The sequence below is a fragment of the Colletotrichum destructivum genome, chromosome 3 (assembly GCF_034447905.1).
Source record: "Colletotrichum destructivum chromosome 3, complete sequence".
NCBI lineage: Eukaryota > Fungi > Ascomycota > Sordariomycetes > Glomerellales > Glomerellaceae > Colletotrichum > Colletotrichum destructivum.
Window position 1 is genome coordinate 2,692,831 of NC_085898.1, and position 16,767 is coordinate 2,709,597.

Sequence of the window (16,767 nt, forward strand, 5' to 3'; positions counted from 1 at the left end):
AGGTACCACTAGAGTTAATATGTCTAGAGGAAGTCAACATGGACAGCCGACGAGGTGACAACACCATGACATAGCCAAGAGCGCCGATAAATGGTCTTGGTAAAGATCTTGTTTCGAGCATCGGCCCACGGATCCAATGAAGGAGAGGGACAGCTTCACCGGAAACTAAATTGCAACCGAAGGGAATGGGGCCGCATGGGACGCCAGTAGCACGGTGGTGCGGAGAGACTTGACTTAACTTCCAAGACGTTGGAGTCGGGAGTTCCAAGTTCAGCCACATCCGCCGTTGAACCACATGGCAGGAGGACGGGACGGTGGCAGTCGCACACCACAGACAGGGCACTAAGATGATGCCAAGTTGGATCCGATTTGCATCAGACCAAGGAGAAGATGGCCGCCACACTCGGCGATGGTTCCCGTTGGTGTGCAATTCGAGCCAGGCGCATGATGGATGGGGACGTAACGCAAGTCAGAGGGAAACAGAATTAAGGAAGAAGAAAGTGGTGGGTAGGCTGAGAAACCCGGCAAGAGCTGGGCGAAACCCCCCCCCCCCCAAATTCCGCCCCAACCACAACAATAAAAAAAAGAAGAAAAAGGGGAAAGAAACAAGGGGCGGTATTTTTTCAACTACCTACAGGTAGATATCAGGTACGCATTGATCAGGGGTCATTCCTCGCTATCACATCACCCCTCCCCCCAACTTACTTCCACGGCTCCCAGCCTCAGCCCTGTTACCAACGGGCCACGGCCATTTTGACTAAAGAAGGACTACCTCCTAAGGTACTTTATGATGTACTGTACTCAGGCTTGTAATGTGCGCCCCCAAAAGGGACACTATGTGGTATGTGAACTGCTAAGTACCACTAAAAACCCAACCCCGTAGAGCCGCTAAACAGACTCTCGCCGTTCGAAGCTAAAGAATGCAAGGGGGCCGGTCTGATGTCGGATTCAACGACATGCTGTGCTAAAATTGGCTACACTGGAGACCAGACAGACTCTTCGCAAAACGGCGACAATCACGCAGCTCCGAGGTCTCAGACACGAGCGGGAGTGTCGCACCAACAAGACATGCAGGCGGCTGCAGCACTACAGAACCTGCTTTCGAACTTCGACGACCTCGCTCACACTCGGCAGTCGCCGTGCTTGGTCGAACTCATCCGCCCTCTCTGCATTTCTGCATTTCTGCATTGCATCCCGGCAAGTCAGTCACACAGCTGGACCCCTCTCGCTTTGACACCTTTCCACGGGGTTCGAACGGCCCCTCCTAACTGACTGACCCTTGGCCATGGAAAATTCCATCGAGGGTCCGCCGTCATGCATTTGCCCTTACACTGATCACTGGACTTTTTCTACTACGGTAGGTGGTAAGTTTTATCTTTCTGCTACAATGTACCGGTAGATAGCGTGCAAGATGAGGCCAACGAGCCTGACCCTTGCAGGTACGTGCATCATAAACGCAGGTACGTGTATACGTGCCTCAGTAGCTAGATGTACTGCTGTCGAGTTGAGTGTGGCTGCACCTCCAAAATCTACCTGACATGGGAGCTAAAACTTCTGCCTGCAACCTCAGTAGTATCCGCGACCCAGGTTTGAGGAAACATTATTCGAAAGGGACACCATCCTGGCATCTGGCACGTGTGTGTGTGGGCAGCCAGCACCACTCGAAAGCGAGGAGAACAAAAAGAAAAGAAAAAGAAGAAGGAAAAAACCCCCGGCTCAACCCCGTCGTTGTTTGGCAACCCTCAAATGCCTCTCTGCCCTGGCCCGGGCACTGGATGATTGCCCTTGGCAGGCTTAGGAACTCGATTCGCCGCAGGATTTGACAATGCCAACACCGGGGAGATCTCTTGGGCTTCTTGGCCATCGCACATCCTCGCTCTGCCCTACTGACCTATCGAGCTATGAGCAACCACTCAAGAGGGGGGTTGCAACGTCAGCCCACCAAACAGAAGACGACACCGGCCGCACGGCGACCCGCCAAGTGCCAAGCTTTTTTGGAGTTGTGAGCCTCTCTTTTTCCTCTCTTCCAAATCTCTTTTCAAGCGTACATTCTGGGCGCCCGTCTCCTTCATCCCATCCACACGCCGACGAAGCAGATAAGCAGGAACGTCAACATCGTTGCCGTGCAGGTCCTGGCTACCAACGCAAGACTTCTTGGCGTGGTCTCAAGAGCGACTGACCCACACTTTGAATACTGCGTCCCCATAAAGTGTACTACTTACAACTGCATGCGTATACAAACTGCCAGGGTCAAGTCGCATCTCGCTGCGTCGTGCAACAAACGGGACTACCCCCGTCACGACGGCAACAAAGCGCAGATCTCTGGGCCAAAATTGGCATCCTACCTGACATCTCTCGGCCATCGCATGGAGGCATGGCGACGATGCCAAGACCATCTAGTCAGGTCTCTCCCTCAACCATGGTCTCGAATCGACCTCGCATCGCACCCTCTTCCGCCGTACGCCTCCGGATGGAGATACCAACCTGGCATGCCCAATTGGCCCGCCGCCTACCTCTGGTGTCACCTGCGTTTCATGCCTTGGCTGTGTCGGTTGCTGCTTGGACCGCTCTCTCAGCTTCTCCTGTCCCGCTGGCGGGTAACGAGGGCGCGCCAGTCCTGTATCCCTTGGCACTATTCGGAGCTTGCCAGCTGGGCAATCCCATCTCGCCCACGACACGACACAACAACACACAACCCCTGCGCCTCCGTACCGAGTCGATCGAGAGCCTGCCCCAGCCAGTAGGCCCTATTTGCTAATGTATGAGGGCCCGCAGCCAACGCGAGGCTTCCAGCGGGATATTATCTCTTGGCACCTTGGCAGTTGCGTCTCAAGCATGTGGCCGGTCTACAATCTCACTTCCTTCATGTTGGGCTCGCAGGGAAGATATATGAGAAGCTGTCTTCTCGTGTGTTTTCTCCCACCTCCTCACTTTTACTTCTTCTTTAGCTGTGCTCGACTGGTATCCTGTCTCTTCTCGGTTCTCTTCTTTCCTTTTCAAACAACAGAAAACATACTCAAGCCTTTTCACTGCTTCCGCTGGTCGTGTCCTTATTATACAATCCTACGCCTATTATCTAGTACCAACGCTCCGAGTACCATCTTGCCACTCCCTCTTCAGAGCCGTTCCAGCCGAATCACACACAACACGAGACTACTATCAGAAACGATCGACAAGATGGTTAACCGCTACATCTTCGCCGTTGCCGGTCTGGCCGCTCAGCTAAACGCCCTTCCCTTGAACATCAACCTTGGTGCTTATTCTCCTGCCTTGGTGGTGGGTGATGGTGAAATTTCATTCGGCGGTAAAAGCGACGTCTCTCAATTGATGAACGTATTGGAGGGCGCGGCAGTTAATGCTGCTCAAGGTGCTGCGAACGCCCCGGCCGCCGCCCCCGCTGCTCCGGCTGCACCGCAACAGCCTCAGCAGCCTCAGCAGCCTCAGCAGCCCCAGCAGCAGCCTGCTGCTCAGGCCCAGGGCGGCGCTATTCCCGTTTCCGCTACTTCGTCGAATAACCAGGTCAATGAGGTTAGTCGCTCCATGAAGATTTCTCGTCGGCTCGTGTCTGTGTCTCTGTATGCGTGTGTGTTCGCGCATGTGTGGGAAACACACGGACACCTGCACTTCATCGGACCAATATCAGCTAACATAAACGTTCCTCCCAACCTAGGCTCAGGCTATTGCAGCCCTCCAGGGTATGGGCAAGGAGATCGCTCCGCGCGTCCAGCTCACCAAGACCCGCGCCGCCGGCGACAAGAGAGACCTGTCCGGTTTTGACCGCGCCCTGAAGTTCGCTGAGGTTGCCCTTACCAAGGGACCCAAGATCCAGCTCGGCACCGGCCAGGAGGGCTCTGGCGTCGGTATGATCATCGACAACAACCAGGAAGCCGCCGCCCGCCCCGGCACCGGCACTGGAGGCGGCGCCGAGGCCCGTCCCCCAGCTCAGGGTCAGCCCGCCCAGGGTCAGCCCGCTCAGGGTCAGCCCGCTCAGGAGGGCCAGCGCCCCGCGGGTTCCATCGTCGCTCAACAAAAGGTCAAGGCGCGCTCTGATGAGGCCCAGCAGCCGCCCCGCCGCCGTGCCAAGGTCACCACCATGTACGTCCGCTCCGGCGTTCCTGAGGGTAAGTAACGACCGCATCACGAAATCCCCCACTCGGCGCGGCCGGAGCTGACGGTGCAAACAGGCGTTGCGATGACACCCGAGAAGCTCGTCGCCCGTGATTCCTCCGTCCCAGTGGCCCAGGTCGTCCCCGCCACCTCCAACAACGTTGTCAAGCGCGCGCAGGAGGAGCTGGCCGCGCGGGGCGTCAGCGCCGGCGCCATCGACACCGTCAACCTGAACGTGAGCGGCGAGGGCGTCACCATGACTTTTGTCGAGACCCAGGCCGACGACGTCGAAGATGAGCAGTAATTGGACTCTGAGATGCTTATCCTAACGATTTGAAAAACAACATTGGGAGGAGAAAAGTTGAGAATTGAGTCTGCTTTTCTCGCTCGTCCATCCTACCTATTTACGATTCCCGGCATCGGCCCTAATTCCTCGCGTCGAGACCCCCCCCCCCCCCTTCTCTTTTTTTCATCTCTTTCTCACTGAGTGTCGGGTTCATCATACTATCATCACATGAAACCGAAAGAGAGAACGAAAACAAACACAAAAACAAAACAAAAAAACAAAAAACGGCGCAGGCACACAAACTTCCCGGTGTGACCCGGCCTTGTCATCTTTATTTATGCCATGATATCAACGGAAGGGGATGGGTTGGGCTGGTGGGTGTTATTCCTTTTTTTTTAGACAACCCTCCAGCATGCGACGTGTACTTCAAGCCATCGAGAGTGTGGAAACCAACTCGGTCTATGCTTTCTTTTCCTTTCCGGCCGGCGGCGTATTGAGCCCTAAGAGTGTGTATATCTGGCTTCTCTGCCTCTAAAAAAAAATACTTATACCATCCATCGTTATCTTACCTAGCGACACCATGACAACCTTACCTCATGCCTGTTTGGTCTTTTCTTTTGTTATTCTAGTACACATAATAAAACCGACACACAAAGCCTCTTGTTCTTGCTTGGTCTCAAGCGAGAAATCAACCGAGCTCACTCATCCGCACGACCGTTCTTGAATGAAAAAAGCTTGACGGCATACAACACTGCAGCTGGAAGGGCAATAACACACCTGCTCCGACGGATTGATGGGGAGGGAGAGGGGTATGACGATTGGTTTCGAGTCGTTGTGCTTTTTGAGACGTCCCCGTTCCTACAGCGTGCCAGAAACATCGGACAGTTGGACGTCGCAGCATCGTCACAAGTTTCCTGGAGCCGCAGGTCTTGGCAGCTGGAAGGGGTATCCCGGCCGGGAGGCGGCAGTAGGGAGGGGGCCAACGTGAGAAACGGACTGTTCCCCTTACAGAGTAAGAGTTATCAGGGACCATCCTGGTTCCGCAGGATGTAAGGGGGCCGGCATCCTTCGACCACGGGCAAGTGCGGCTGCGACCGAGAGGGCAACAGATGCGCTGTGAGTGGCTTACCCATGGATGTCGCAATGCCAGGATGGGGTTGACGACTGCCTGGTGTTTTAGCCTGCCTGTCCGTTTTGGCGTTGGAAGCGTGCATCAGCCCTGTGCCGGTTCCCGGTGTCAAACAAGGCCTCTCACTCTCTTTCTCTCTCTCGCGCGCGCGCGGGGCCCCTACTAGTCGCTGTGAACTAGTCACTGAGCGTGTCTGCCAACACAGTTCCTATCTTTGCCTGTGTCCTCTGATAGGAAGATTGAGGCCTGCTCTTAGCTGGCGTGCGTTTGTGTGTAAGTGCGTGGGTGTGTGGGTGTGTATGCGTAGGGTCGTCCGCATGTAATGCCGAAAAACTCTTCAAATCGGACCGTGAGGTTGGGCGCTGCCAAGACAGGTCTTGAATACCTCTCCGTGGACACCCTTTGTTTGGTTGTTTCTTGAAAGACACTTTTGCAGATCCAAGGCTTATGGCCAGACTCTGTTGCTCAGTTGCGTTCGTGGACCCAGCCGATCTTCGTTTTCGGCTTTGAGTGACCGAGACAGGTACTTGTTCAAGCTCGGAAGGTTCATCGGTGGTTCCAAAGAGGCGTGAACCGTCACCTGCGAATCTTGGCGTTTAGAAGGACGGGACGCGTTGCTGGGCTGGCCATGTTGTTATGGCACCATTTAGAAATGCGTCACGCGCCCAGGCTTCCTCCTCGCACCATCACGTGAGATCCTGATGTTGACTGGCTCAACGGACAGCCGTTCGGAATGTTGCTATCCGAAGCCTCTCCCTCTCGGGGTCCAGTGTCTTTTCTGACCCGACCCCCTCCCTCAAGCCCCCATCGACGCATCTCTTGACAAACGGACTAATTATCCCATTCCTTGTATCCCTTTTGTTTCTGCCGCGTATTCCAGCCCAATTTTCCGCTAATGCTGTTGACCCAGTCCTCGCTTCGCCGACCCTGAGCCTGGACGCTTGCAAAGGGATACCGGCTGGCGCTGATGGTGACATAATCCCCAGGGAACAGCTCCATGCGCTCGCGGCCGTCGAAGCTGGCCCAGGAGTTCGTCCTTGCATCGTAGGGCACACCTATACGGAGGACGATGGTGTCTGGTAGGATAATTGGGCGGAAGGAAAGCGTATGAGCACAGATGGCGGTGACGAGCATGACTGGGTTCTCAGGGTGGCAGAGGGAGCCGCCGGCCGCCAGATTGTAGGCGGTAGAGCCGGTGGGGGTCGACACGCAAATGCCATCTGCCAAGACAGAAGTGAAGTGCTCATCGTCACCAAATATTTCCGTATATGACATTGCTGTTGGGGTAAGCAGGTCAGCTGTCCGGAATCTAGGCGACATGAGAGATTGGCCAATGACTCACTCGGATTGGGGCCGCGGTCCACGACGATTTCGTTCAATATCTCAAACGTCCCGTCTGGTTTGTGCGTATGCTCGTCCTCCCTCTCCTCGCCTACAAGTTCTTCGACAAGGTCGGGCTTGTGTCCATCATCGTCCTGGCTAGAGCTGCTCTCTTCGACGTCCGCCAATCGTTTTCTCTGCTGGCTTCTCATGATGGTTCCTTCGAAGCGCAGTCGTAGGCTCACTGTGACGCCCTTGTTGAATGCGCTCTCGAGTATGGTGCGGTGTTCCTCAAAGTCGAATTTGGTTAGGAAGCCAAGACTACCGAGGGAGAAGCTCAGCACCGGTGGGACAATGCGCTGGAACAACCAGCTGGCATAAAGCACAGTGCCGTCGCCGCCCAAAGTGATTGCAAAGTCGAACATGTGCGGTCGGTTGCGGCACATGTCTTCATCCCAGTACCGGAGCCGTTTAGAGATAACATCATCGCTGGCCTTGGTTTGCGGTTGGCCGGCATCGAGGGCCTCCTTGCTGAGCTCTTCGACCATGCCCAACGCGTTGAACTTTTTGTTGTCTTTGAACTTCTCCTCCACATAGACGGTATAGTCGACGTCTCGCTCGTGCGACAGAAGCCATTTGGTCAGCTCCCGTGTTCGACTGATCAAGTCTGCGTCGTGTATCTTGGTCAGGAGGAAGATGGTCTTGACGCGAAACCTGATGCGCATGCTGCTGAGGCGACGGCTGAGCTCGCGAACCCCCCAGGCCATCTCGCTTAGCTGTTTCTTGGTGAGTAGCCGGCTGTGCAGCTCATCTTCGTCGTCGGATTGTGCGAGATCGACTTGTGATGCAGACTTGATAATTTCAGATCGCCAAGACTTTTCGTCAGCCTGACCAATGTCGCTGTCTTCCGGGCTGTCTGCTGCCAGAATCGAGGCTCTCTGCTTGGCCACGCGCGCTTTCGGCTCAACCGTTTTGGACATGCCCGTTTCCCTGCATACGTCCTTGGCGCCCGCTTGCCGGTTAGGACTCTCGTAGGTGGGGTGACCATGGTGGAGGTGATCGTTTGCCTTGGAAGCACTCGAGGTCGAATTGGACCTGGAGCCGTGGTTGCTGGCGGAGGCAACGGCGTCGCGGGCCTTTCTCTGGCTTTCGAGGAACTGGTGGACGATGCACTCGGTTCTCCTGCTCGGGTGGCGCGGCAGAGGCCGAGATGTGTCAGACGTCACCAGTGAGCTTTTGCGGCGGTAAGGATTGCCGGGCTCAAATGTGACCTAACGAGTGTTATTGTCGGCTCTCGGAGGAGTCACAAGGCCACTTACCTCAACGGCCTTTTGGTAATCATCGTCGCTGTCACTCGAATGAGCATCCTCGTCCTTCTCCAAGTCGACGCACTTCTCCTTATCGTCAATCGCGGTCCCGACGCCCATTTTCAAAGGGGGGGGGAAGCGTAAAACGTTCTAGAAGCCGCGAAGAGGGCGGGGTAAACCGACTGCGCCTGGTGATCTCGCGAACGGTGTCAGTGCAGGCGTGCGCAGAATGTTCGAAGAGGTTGGATGGCTGCAAAAGCGTTGTCTGCCAGGCCGAGCCAAATACCAGTCGGAAGCTTAGGGATTACGTTGCCAATGAGATGGAAAAGATTGCCAATGGGTGAACACCTTGCGTCGTGAGAGTTTCCGTCCTCGGCGGTTGTGAGGCAACCGGGCTGACGAGTAATCACGCTTGCGGTCCCGGGGTCCGTTACCCCAAAGAAGTGCGAGCGAAATGCTAGGATCCAAGCTACTGTCGTAACGCGGTCTAGGCGAGAAAGAGGGGATGTTTCGGTTTGCGAAATAACGTGACTCGGTGAAGGGAGGTGAACTCCTTATGCTCATGGAAGCTTCTTCAGTCGGCGGGGCCATACTACCTACCTAACGGGCGGGATGATTACAATACTTGGGTGCTTATTCACCGGAGTGGACCGAGCTGACCAGCGGAAGGTTAGTGGATCGACTGCTGTGGCTTGCGCTTTGCTCCCGAAAACCCGTGACAGATCGCTGACGTCGTTTTCAGCTCCAAGAAAATCCAAGGCTAAGATCCTGGATGGCTACTTCTCTCTAGTCAACATCTGTATACCACTATGAGAATACAGAGGTGAAAATGCGCGGCTAATCGTCACTGTGCCAGCCAAGGGGACTTGGCCAAACTGAGTTGGTCTTGCGGATTGTCCGCATGGCCATCTTGAGGAAAAAGGCTCGAAGGGTACCGACCACATGGCGGCCACATCGGGTAATGCTTCTCGTCTGGTTCCCAGCATATGAGACGACTAGAATACCATTCCACCACGGCTTCAGGCGGCTCAAGTGACTTTTTGGGAGCAGCCCATAAAAGCCCCCGCCCTGCCACACGGTCCTTAACAGTACCTAAGTACTGGACCAAAACCCCTATTCGTACCGACCTAGGTACCTAAAGATAAAGCTCTCGGCGATAAGAGGAATAAGGGGAAGAGATCGGCAGCCACAGAAAGCTATCAAATGGCTGCAGCTAAAGGTCGCAAATCCAGCCACAGCCACCCCGCCAAACCATCCAGAAGCTGCTGGCGCCCCGGCCAATCAAAACCTGCAGCGCAAACTGCATCCCGCTTGAGGCCGCATCTTCACCGCGTTACTTACCACTGTCTGCTTGCTCAAATATGAGTTCGTCTTCTGCAACGCGATTTCGCCTGCCCCCGACGCGTATTTTCACATTGCTCGAATAACCATCACGAAACAACCAACTTCGATTGTTGCCTGGCCCCCCCAACAGTCTTCCAGAGCATGATAGACCATCCGAACCGCCTGCGCTTCCTTCCGGGATGAACTCTCTGTGGTCCTCGAAGTCGGTCGACGATGACGTCCCCGCTGCAAAGGAGCCACCACCTACCGGCGATGTCGCCGATGCCGTCGTCGCAGATGTCGGTCCCGATGCGAGCAACCCACCGCCCCCTCCGCCTCCGGCACGACCATCTTTGCAAAGAAACTCCTCCACACCATCTGCCGTTCCCGCGCCGGCTCCAGTCCCCCCCGCTCCGATGCCTCCTGCGCCTTCCGATCAACCGCAACCAACCGACTCGCTGTCGTTGATGCAGTTGAGACGAATAGTCGCCGAGTTCAGCCGTGGCGAATCCGTTGCATACGACTTCGTCTATAGCGACATGGGCTCGCACGACGAGGAGATTGATGAATGGTTCGTGTACCAGTTTTGGCAGTGGGTGCGGCTGAATGCCGCTCAAAGAGCATTCGAGTGGCAGTGGCAGCACGAGTACGATATGCATACGACTTGGGAAGAGACGGAGCACGAGGCAAGAGCCAAGTTCACACAAGACGCCCTGGATGGCCTCCAGGTCAACGACCTCACACAACGTTCAGCGTCACTTGGCAAGATCTTATACTTGGTGTTGGGCCGATGGGGCGATACTTCCACCCCTGCGACCATCGGCGATAGGAGGTCGGCTGCGAGTGTGACACAGCTGGTGGCCATACGATCAAGCATTGCCTTCCTTACGTCCCTGGGTGGCATTGGCACAGTCTGGGAGGCTTTGCAAAACTGCTTCAATGTGTTCTGGTGAGTATCTTCGGTTGCAATACCGCTTTTCCAGCTAACTCGACCAGGTTGGATGATCCTCGACTCGCGCAACCAGGTGGTACCCAAGAGGCCCAGGATGAACTGATTAACCTAATGACCATCATGTATGTCATCATTCAGGAGGCTTTGAGCTTCCCCAAGGAACTCGAGACGACCAGATCCGAACTTCGTAAGAATGAGCTCACATCACGTACAATACCACGGCTAATTTTCCTTCAGTTTCTTTGAAACCCGGTCTTGTTGACTTTATGTCTATGGCAGCAGCTAAGCTGCGTTGGGACGATGGCAATTTGATGCCATCCAGCCAGGTACGGACAACCATGTCGTGGATGGCGCTAGCTAATCCTCCCAGATCTTTTTACTTTTCTGGAAGACCGTTCTCCTAGTCTTTGGTGGCACGCAAGAGATCGACGAGGCTAAAAAGGCCACCAGCGAATCGCCCAACGTGAAATCCAAAGATGTCATCACTGCGTCGCCTTTGGACTACCATGTATTCCGACAAGAGCTTACTTCCAAATACCCCGCCTACGTGCCGCCGAGGACGCTCATTCCCCTCGAACCGGAGAACACGACTCTCCTGCCGCCGTTACCTAATCACCCTACCAGAACTAGTGCGGCGATAGGGATTGTCCCGGGACCACCCAACCCGCAAAGCAGCGGCGCTTCTATCCTGCACCAGCCAGTCCACATCGCGACACCTGCTCCTTCGCCACCTCCGTCCCCTGGTGTTGGGGGTAAGGGCGGGAAGAAACAAAACTATCAGACGAACCAGAACTTCCCATTCATGTACCCTCCTCTGGATGCCACCAGCAACAGTGCCGGTGGTAAAGGTGGAGCTGGGCTACAGGAGCAGCTTGTTGGTCGCAGATGGGAGGGCAGTGATATTCCCGCGTCGATTCTGGAGGCGGGAGAACTGTTCTCAAAGAGAGTTCGCATGACGCGCGCTACTCGCCAGCTTTGGGAAGAACGCGAAGGCTTCCTCAAATTCGAGAGGGGATGGGAAGCAGAGGACAGCGATGACGACGTTGACAGCATCGACCTTGAAGGGTTGAGTCTGGAAGAGAAGCAAGAAATTGCTGCGCTCAAGGCCGAGACCCGGGCCGAAGAGCGCAGGGAGGCACAAGTTTCAGTTCGAGGACCTGAAATCGATTGCGGTCCTGCTGCAGACAAAGTGAGCGACGAGGTCAAGCGTCGACTGCTTGCTGTCGAGAGCTTCTATGTGAGTATCTCGCAACTTTCAACAGAACATGACTAACTCCTTTACAGAAGGAGTCTCTTCCTCACATGCAGTCGCTCGTGATCGTACTCCTGAGACCGATCCTTGTGAACGTCACTGCTGTCTTAGCGCAGCCCGCCGCAGCACAACAACACCCGAGTATGGCCGGTAGAGGGGCTAACGGGATGAATGGTGGCCCGGGGTCTAACAGGCAACAACAAACCCAGGAACCCTCGTCAACGCAGTCAGGTCCCGCCGAGCTTCCCGAGATGTCGCCTGAAGAGGTGGATGCCGCAAGGTCCCGAGAGATCACCACCAAAGCCGTGACGGCCATCTTGCTCCTCCTGTTGAAGTGGCTTAGAGTTTCTCGTCAGTAGCCCTCTCTGATATCGCGAGGCACATGCTGACGAAAAAAAACATTAGACGTTCTCAAGTTCGAATACATGACACAGCTTCTGCTCGACTCCAACTACCTCCCGCTAGTGCTCAAGCTGTTTGCGCATCAGGACGTCCAGCAAGTCGTTGACAGTAAGACAGACAGGCTCGAAAACAGGTGGGTGTTCTATCGCGTTGCCGACAGAATCCAAGCTGACCATCTAGTTTCTTCCACTTCTGCAATCTGCGGTCCAAGTTCAAGGACCAGCCGCCCGTCCAGGCAGAATCCGAGGAAGAGAGCGAAGACGAAGCGGCGCCACCGCCTATCAAGAGAAGGCGGTCACCACCCCGAGCGACAACGGCCGCCACGGGCGATGGCGACGACAACGCTAGGGTCGAGGGACAGGCTGCGGTGCGGCCTGAAGTCGACGAGCTCGGGTATCCCGTTAACGACCTACCGGCCAAGCCGATCACCGACTTCTCGAGGAGAAACTTTTTCTCCTTGATCAACTACCTCCGGATCATGCAGAAGATATGCAAACACAAGGCCCACAGAAATCTCCTTCTGGTGCAGTACAAGTCGGCCAACATCCTTCGCAAGTCTCTCAAGATTCCCCAGCCGGAGCTCCGGCTGTACACCTTGAAGCTGTTCAAAAACCAGGTGCCATACTGCGGCCGCAAGTGGAGGCAGAGCAACATGCGCGTCATCACAGCGGTCTATCTACACTGCCGGCCCGAACTGCGTGACGAGTGGCTGGCGGGCAGCGATGTCGACGCCGATGTCGATTCGGCACTGCCTTTGGAGCAGGCGTTGCGCAGCCTGACCCATTGGTTCAACGTACGGTGGTATCCGGACAAAATTGCCGTCGAGCTGCGGGCTGCCCTGCGGGAGGAGCAGGACTTTTTCACGAGGGAATTGGAAAAGTTGGACATGAACTGGGCTGACGTGGGTCTCGACGATGGCGCAAACAGTGAGTGGGACGAGGCGGCCGGATGGCCATGATGCACCCTGAAAGTTCACGCTTGACAAGGTTTGCTGACACGTGGCCGAGTGTCTGGTTTAGGTTATTGAGCAGCCGAACCGAGCAACTGTATCTCTGTGTGACGGCATTCTGAGATCAGAAAAGGGCGGGTTAGCCGTCGAAGCCTGGGCTGGCCGCCTGTTATGCCTAATGGATGTAGTACCATGACGCTTACGAAAAAGAAAAGGAAGGAAAACCCCAAAATCTGCAAACTCTTCGCAATTGATGAATGAAAACATGACGTGTGTGTAACGCCGCATTCGTAGCGCACAGTCAGCGTATTAAAAATCATCATTATCTGATATGGTTCATTTGATTCGTTACTACAAATTGTCAAAACGCTGTCGACATCTTTTCGACATGTAAGACTCCTTCAAAACCCTGGGTATATTGCCATCCATGACCAGTCCTGTCCCATTGTTGTACGTTCGTAGCAGTTTGTTTTCTCTTCTTTACTGCTTCCTTCGGCCCAGCTGACAGGGTTAATCAAACTCTGTCGTACACGCCGTCGTTGTAGTGGTAGTTGTTGGGCGGGTGCGTGGTGCCAGTGGTGCCAGTCTCCTGGCCGTAGCCGTAGCCATTGGTGCCGGTGTTGCCGTTGGTAGCATAGGCGCCCTCGTACTTGGGGTACCCGGGATCCTGAGCAACTGCGGTGGTCTCGGTGGCGTAACTATTGCGAACCTGGTCGGGGCTGGTGTGCATGGGCAGGGCATTCTCGTTGGTCGCGACGGTGTCGCCGTTACCGCGGCGGAACTTGCTGAAGAAGCCGGGCTTGGCGCCGGAACCCGAGGTATAGTTGTTCTTAGGGGACGGGCCGAAGCGCTTCTCCTTGCGGTGGTGGCGGGCGAGAGCGACCTCGACGAGGATGGAGAGGATGAAAAAGATGCTGGTGAATAATGTTAGTGGTTCACATGTGGGGGTGACGAGGACCATTCATGGAAAGACTTACATGGCAACGATGGAGACGGCGAAACAGGCGGTCTGCAACTTGCAAGCGGTGCGCAAGCTGGGGAGATGGGTCCAGCCGTCGCTGCCGGTGTTGGTGGGTTCGCCGTCGGCAGGGCCGTCACCGAATGGGGTGCTGACGTTGCCGGAGCACGAGTCGGCGCCGTTGCGGTTGGCTACGGCGACATAGATGAAGGCGGCGATGAAGGCGACATCGAGGACGATGGCGATGAAGGAGGTAAAAGATCGGCCGGCGAGGCAGCAAAGCAGTAACAGGCCGGCGAGGGTGTAGAGGGTCGCGACGCCCGAGATGCCCTCAACGGCGCGGATCGAGGTGGCGATCGGGAGGGAGTGGTTGTGCAGGGTCGCCAGGAAGTAGGAGAAAATGGCGAGGATGAGGACGGAGCAGCCGAGTTGGACGCCGCGGATGAACCATTGCAGGAATTTCAAGGCGAAGCCCATGGTTACGGCCGTTCGATGAAGGGCAAGGTCCTTTGGTGTCAAGCTTGTTTAGTGGATTCGAGTTTGCTTGGTTGTTGGTTTGAGTAAGATATGAACGGTCGTTTGCTGTTGATTGGTGGTCGATCTGGATACCGGGCCAGGTGAAATAATAAATAGAGTAAGATATGTTCCAAGCTGCACGAATGGGGGAGATCGAGACTCTTTAAGAGAGTCCAAAAGAAGGCAAGAGAGAGGGTGACCTCTCCGTCTGCCGGTACATGGCCTTCCCTGTTCGGTTCATGTTTAGGGATCTGCAGTACATTCTTGGCCGGTTCTTCCATGAACAGCTTCCCCTTCACCAATGACCGTACACAGCTCATCAGTTCGGGGTGTGACGGAGCAAAGGCGTCAGGTCTTGGTACGGGGCGCTGCTTGCGGGTTTGATGACGAGCGTTGTGGCTGAATGTGACCCCTCAACGCCGTCGATGGGGGTGGTGGGCTATGATGTCAACTGGCTTGGAGGGGTACACGCCGGCTTGATTGGCCTGGGTCAGGACGATTTCTCCACTCTTTCGGCACGGCCGCGGTGTGAGTGTGGCTTCGCGGGGCGGATGATTGGGGATCGGGATCGGTCGGTTCCCAGGGCCTTCCCATTTTTAACTTTCGGTTTCCTTCACTGTGGACCACCGCCCAGGTTTCTTCGAGTGGGTTCCCACGGCAAGCACGGGAAGCAAGGCCAGGAGCAGGCAGATTCATAGGCCGTGGGCCCTCAAGTTGCCGTCGTGAAGGGTGGTCTTCATGACTAAAAAGGGTTGGCAGAAGCCGGGGTACCTCCAGACGAACAGAGTTAAAGAACGGCAGAGTTTTCAGCTGTTCTAGGATACTCTTTCTGCAAAGGTCGTCTCTAAATATCAGCGGAGCTTGGAGCTTGACTTCGTTCGAAAAGGAACTCGAATCGTTTGAAACACCCACATTATGATTTACTGTTGTCGCACCTTTGGAATTTGTTTCTCAACTTGAGACTTACTTCGACCCGCCGGATCTGCTTCGGGCCTTGTCCGGGCCAGTTTGGAAATGCAGACAGAGTGCACGTGTCGTTCTAGTTGTAGCATGTCTCGGGTTGAAGATTCAGGACCCCTCCGCCATTGAGATGATTGGCGGGCCACCGCCCAGTTGCAAGGTCCGTCCTGCTTGTGAAAGCGATGAGATAGTAAAACTGCAACCTAGTACACTTCTCGCCGTCGGGTTTCGCTCAGATGTTTTGATGGGTCTTGTGCCGCCCCTCAGCCAAGTGTTTCCTCCTGGGAATTTCAAGGCTTCCTCGGAACAGGCCATGGGCAGAATCTGAAGCTGTCCTGTCAGTGAAGGGCCTAGAAATGGGTTTAAGCTGGTTGGATTCATGTGCACATAGCCAAGAGGACATCCAATAGCAGACTTCCAAACCAGGCACACCACGACATTGCCTGCTTCAACCTTTTGTCTGCCGGAATCGTCGAGAACCATCAAAGCGCTTGGCAACAGTCGATGATCGGATGGTTTCGCCAGGAAAAGGTACAGAACTCAATGCATGGAGAGGGCGAATAGGAAACCGGGTCCTGGTTTCCGAATATCTAGGCACTACAGAGGATTATACCCAAGCTTGGTTGAGCTTGGGTATTTTATTTTACAGAAAACACCGTAGCATTTAGACGCAGTCAGGAAGTGATCGGTGTTCGCGGAAGCCACCAAAACCGACAAACAAATAGCGGTGTTTCTTTTCGCTACTCAGAATTACACGACCTGGGAAATAAGGCTGCTGGCCGGTGTCGAGTACCGATTTCCGGTTCCTACTGAAGCCGAATTATTCTAAAAATTCCGTGTTGCGGATGCTCAGCCCCTGATATGGGATATCCTCCAAGGGTTGGTAGCGCTCTGGCTTCAGTGGGGGATAATTGGAGGATGATAGGCAACGAGCCGGCCCCGCATTCACCCAAACGGACACAATGTCTCGGTCCCCGGTGCCCTGCCGAAGCCAATTCTATGGGGTCGGTAGATACCGGCGTGCCGGACCTAAAAATGCTGCCAATCCAGATCTAAGCGCCCTGTAACATAGTACAAGCTCATGGTGCCTCTTCTGGACCACAACATTCGGGAAACAACTCGTACCGCAACAACCCGCATGCTGACCAGCCAGCGTACAACGTGCGACTCTGGAACGAAGAGTTTTCGATTTTGTACGGATGGCGGGTTTCTAGCGCGTCTTGGCAGCGACGCTCGACCGTGTTTGTGTCCATGGCAGCGGCAAGTTGTTTCTCATGGGTTGTTTTTGTTTAGCCTTGCCGTAAAT

At 55.0% G+C, this 16,767-nt stretch overlaps 5 protein-coding genes across 5 annotated transcripts; 2 read left to right on the top strand and 3 right to left on the bottom strand.

Moving 5' to 3' along the window:
- Nucleotides 1-3,177: 3,177 nt before the first annotated feature.
- Nucleotides 3,178-4,411, top strand: CDEST_04899 (uncharacterized protein; the record flags this gene model as incomplete). Its single annotated transcript, XM_062921058.1, has 3 exons — nt 3,178-3,528; nt 3,671-4,121; nt 4,185-4,411. The coding sequence occupies 3 exons, from the start codon at nt 3,178-3,180 to the stop codon at nt 4,409-4,411; spliced, it is 1,029 nt and encodes a 342-aa protein (XP_062777109.1).
- Nucleotides 4,412-4,593: 182 nt separating this feature from the next.
- On the bottom strand, nt 4,594-5,870 carry CDEST_04900 (uncharacterized protein). Its single transcript, XM_062921059.1, has one exon. The coding sequence runs from the start codon at nt 5,269-5,271 to the stop codon at nt 5,092-5,094; it is 180 nt and encodes a 59-aa protein (XP_062777110.1). The 5' UTR covers nt 5,272-5,870; the 3' UTR covers nt 4,594-5,091.
- Nucleotides 5,871-6,340: 470 nt separating this feature from the next.
- Nucleotides 6,341-8,808, bottom strand: CDEST_04901 (Putative NAD kinase). Its single transcript, XM_062921060.1, has 3 exons — nt 8,162-8,808; nt 6,865-8,113; nt 6,341-6,799 (listed from the first exon to the last, which is right to left on the bottom strand). The coding sequence occupies exons 1-3, from the start codon at nt 8,267-8,269 to the stop codon at nt 6,354-6,356; spliced, it is 1,803 nt and encodes a 600-aa protein (XP_062777111.1). The 5' UTR covers nt 8,270-8,808; the 3' UTR covers nt 6,341-6,353.
- Nucleotides 8,809-9,393: 585 nt separating this feature from the next.
- On the top strand, nt 9,394-13,533 carry CDEST_04902 (uncharacterized protein). The gene is made up of 7 exons (XM_062921061.1): nt 9,394-10,421; nt 10,469-10,611; nt 10,662-10,750; nt 10,795-11,661; nt 11,709-12,027; nt 12,082-12,211; nt 12,259-13,533. Exons 1-7 carry the CDS (start codon nt 9,673-9,675, stop codon nt 13,034-13,036), a joined length of 3,075 nt encoding a protein of 1,024 aa, XP_062777112.1. The 5' UTR covers nt 9,394-9,672; the 3' UTR covers nt 13,037-13,533.
- A 1-nt stretch (nt 13,534) lies between these two features.
- Nucleotides 13,535-15,073, bottom strand: CDEST_04903 (uncharacterized protein). Its single transcript, XM_062921062.1, has 2 exons — nt 14,005-15,073; nt 13,535-13,941 (listed from the first exon to the last, which is right to left on the bottom strand). The coding sequence occupies exons 1-2, from the start codon at nt 14,460-14,462 to the stop codon at nt 13,542-13,544; spliced, it is 858 nt and encodes a 285-aa protein (XP_062777113.1). The 5' UTR covers nt 14,463-15,073; the 3' UTR covers nt 13,535-13,541.
- Between the last annotated feature and the right edge of the window lie 1,694 nt (nt 15,074-16,767).

Coding starts and splice junctions, on each gene's coding strand:
- CDEST_04901 (XM_062921060.1), bottom strand. CDS start 8,269: ATGGGCGTCGGGACCGCGATTGACGATAAGGAGAAGTGCGTCGACTTG. Junction 8,114..8,161: donor ATTACCAAAAGGCCGTTGAG/GTAAGTGGCCTT, acceptor AACACTCGTTAG/GTCACATTTGAGCCCGGCAA. Junction 6,800..6,864: donor GGACCGCGGCCCCAATCCGA/GTGAGTCATTGG, acceptor TTACCCCAACAG/CAATGTCATATACGGAAATA.
- CDEST_04900 (XM_062921059.1), bottom strand. CDS start 5,271: ATGTTTCTGGCACGCTGTAGGAACGGGGACGTCTCAAAAAGCACAACG.
- CDEST_04902 (XM_062921061.1), top strand. CDS start 9,673: ATGAACTCTCTGTGGTCCTCGAAGTCGGTCGACGATGACGTCCCCGCT. Junction 10,751..10,794: donor ATTTGATGCCATCCAGCCAG/GTACGGACAACC, acceptor TAATCCTCCCAG/ATCTTTTTACTTTTCTGGAA. Junction 12,028..12,081: donor GAAGTGGCTTAGAGTTTCTC/GTCAGTAGCCCT, acceptor AAAAAACATTAG/ACGTTCTCAAGTTCGAATAC.
- CDEST_04903 (XM_062921062.1), bottom strand. CDS start 14,462: ATGGGCTTCGCCTTGAAATTCCTGCAATGGTTCATCCGCGGCGTCCAA. Junction 13,942..14,004: donor GCCGTCTCCATCGTTGCCAT/GTAAGTCTTTCC, acceptor ATTATTCACCAG/CATCTTTTTCATCCTCTCCA.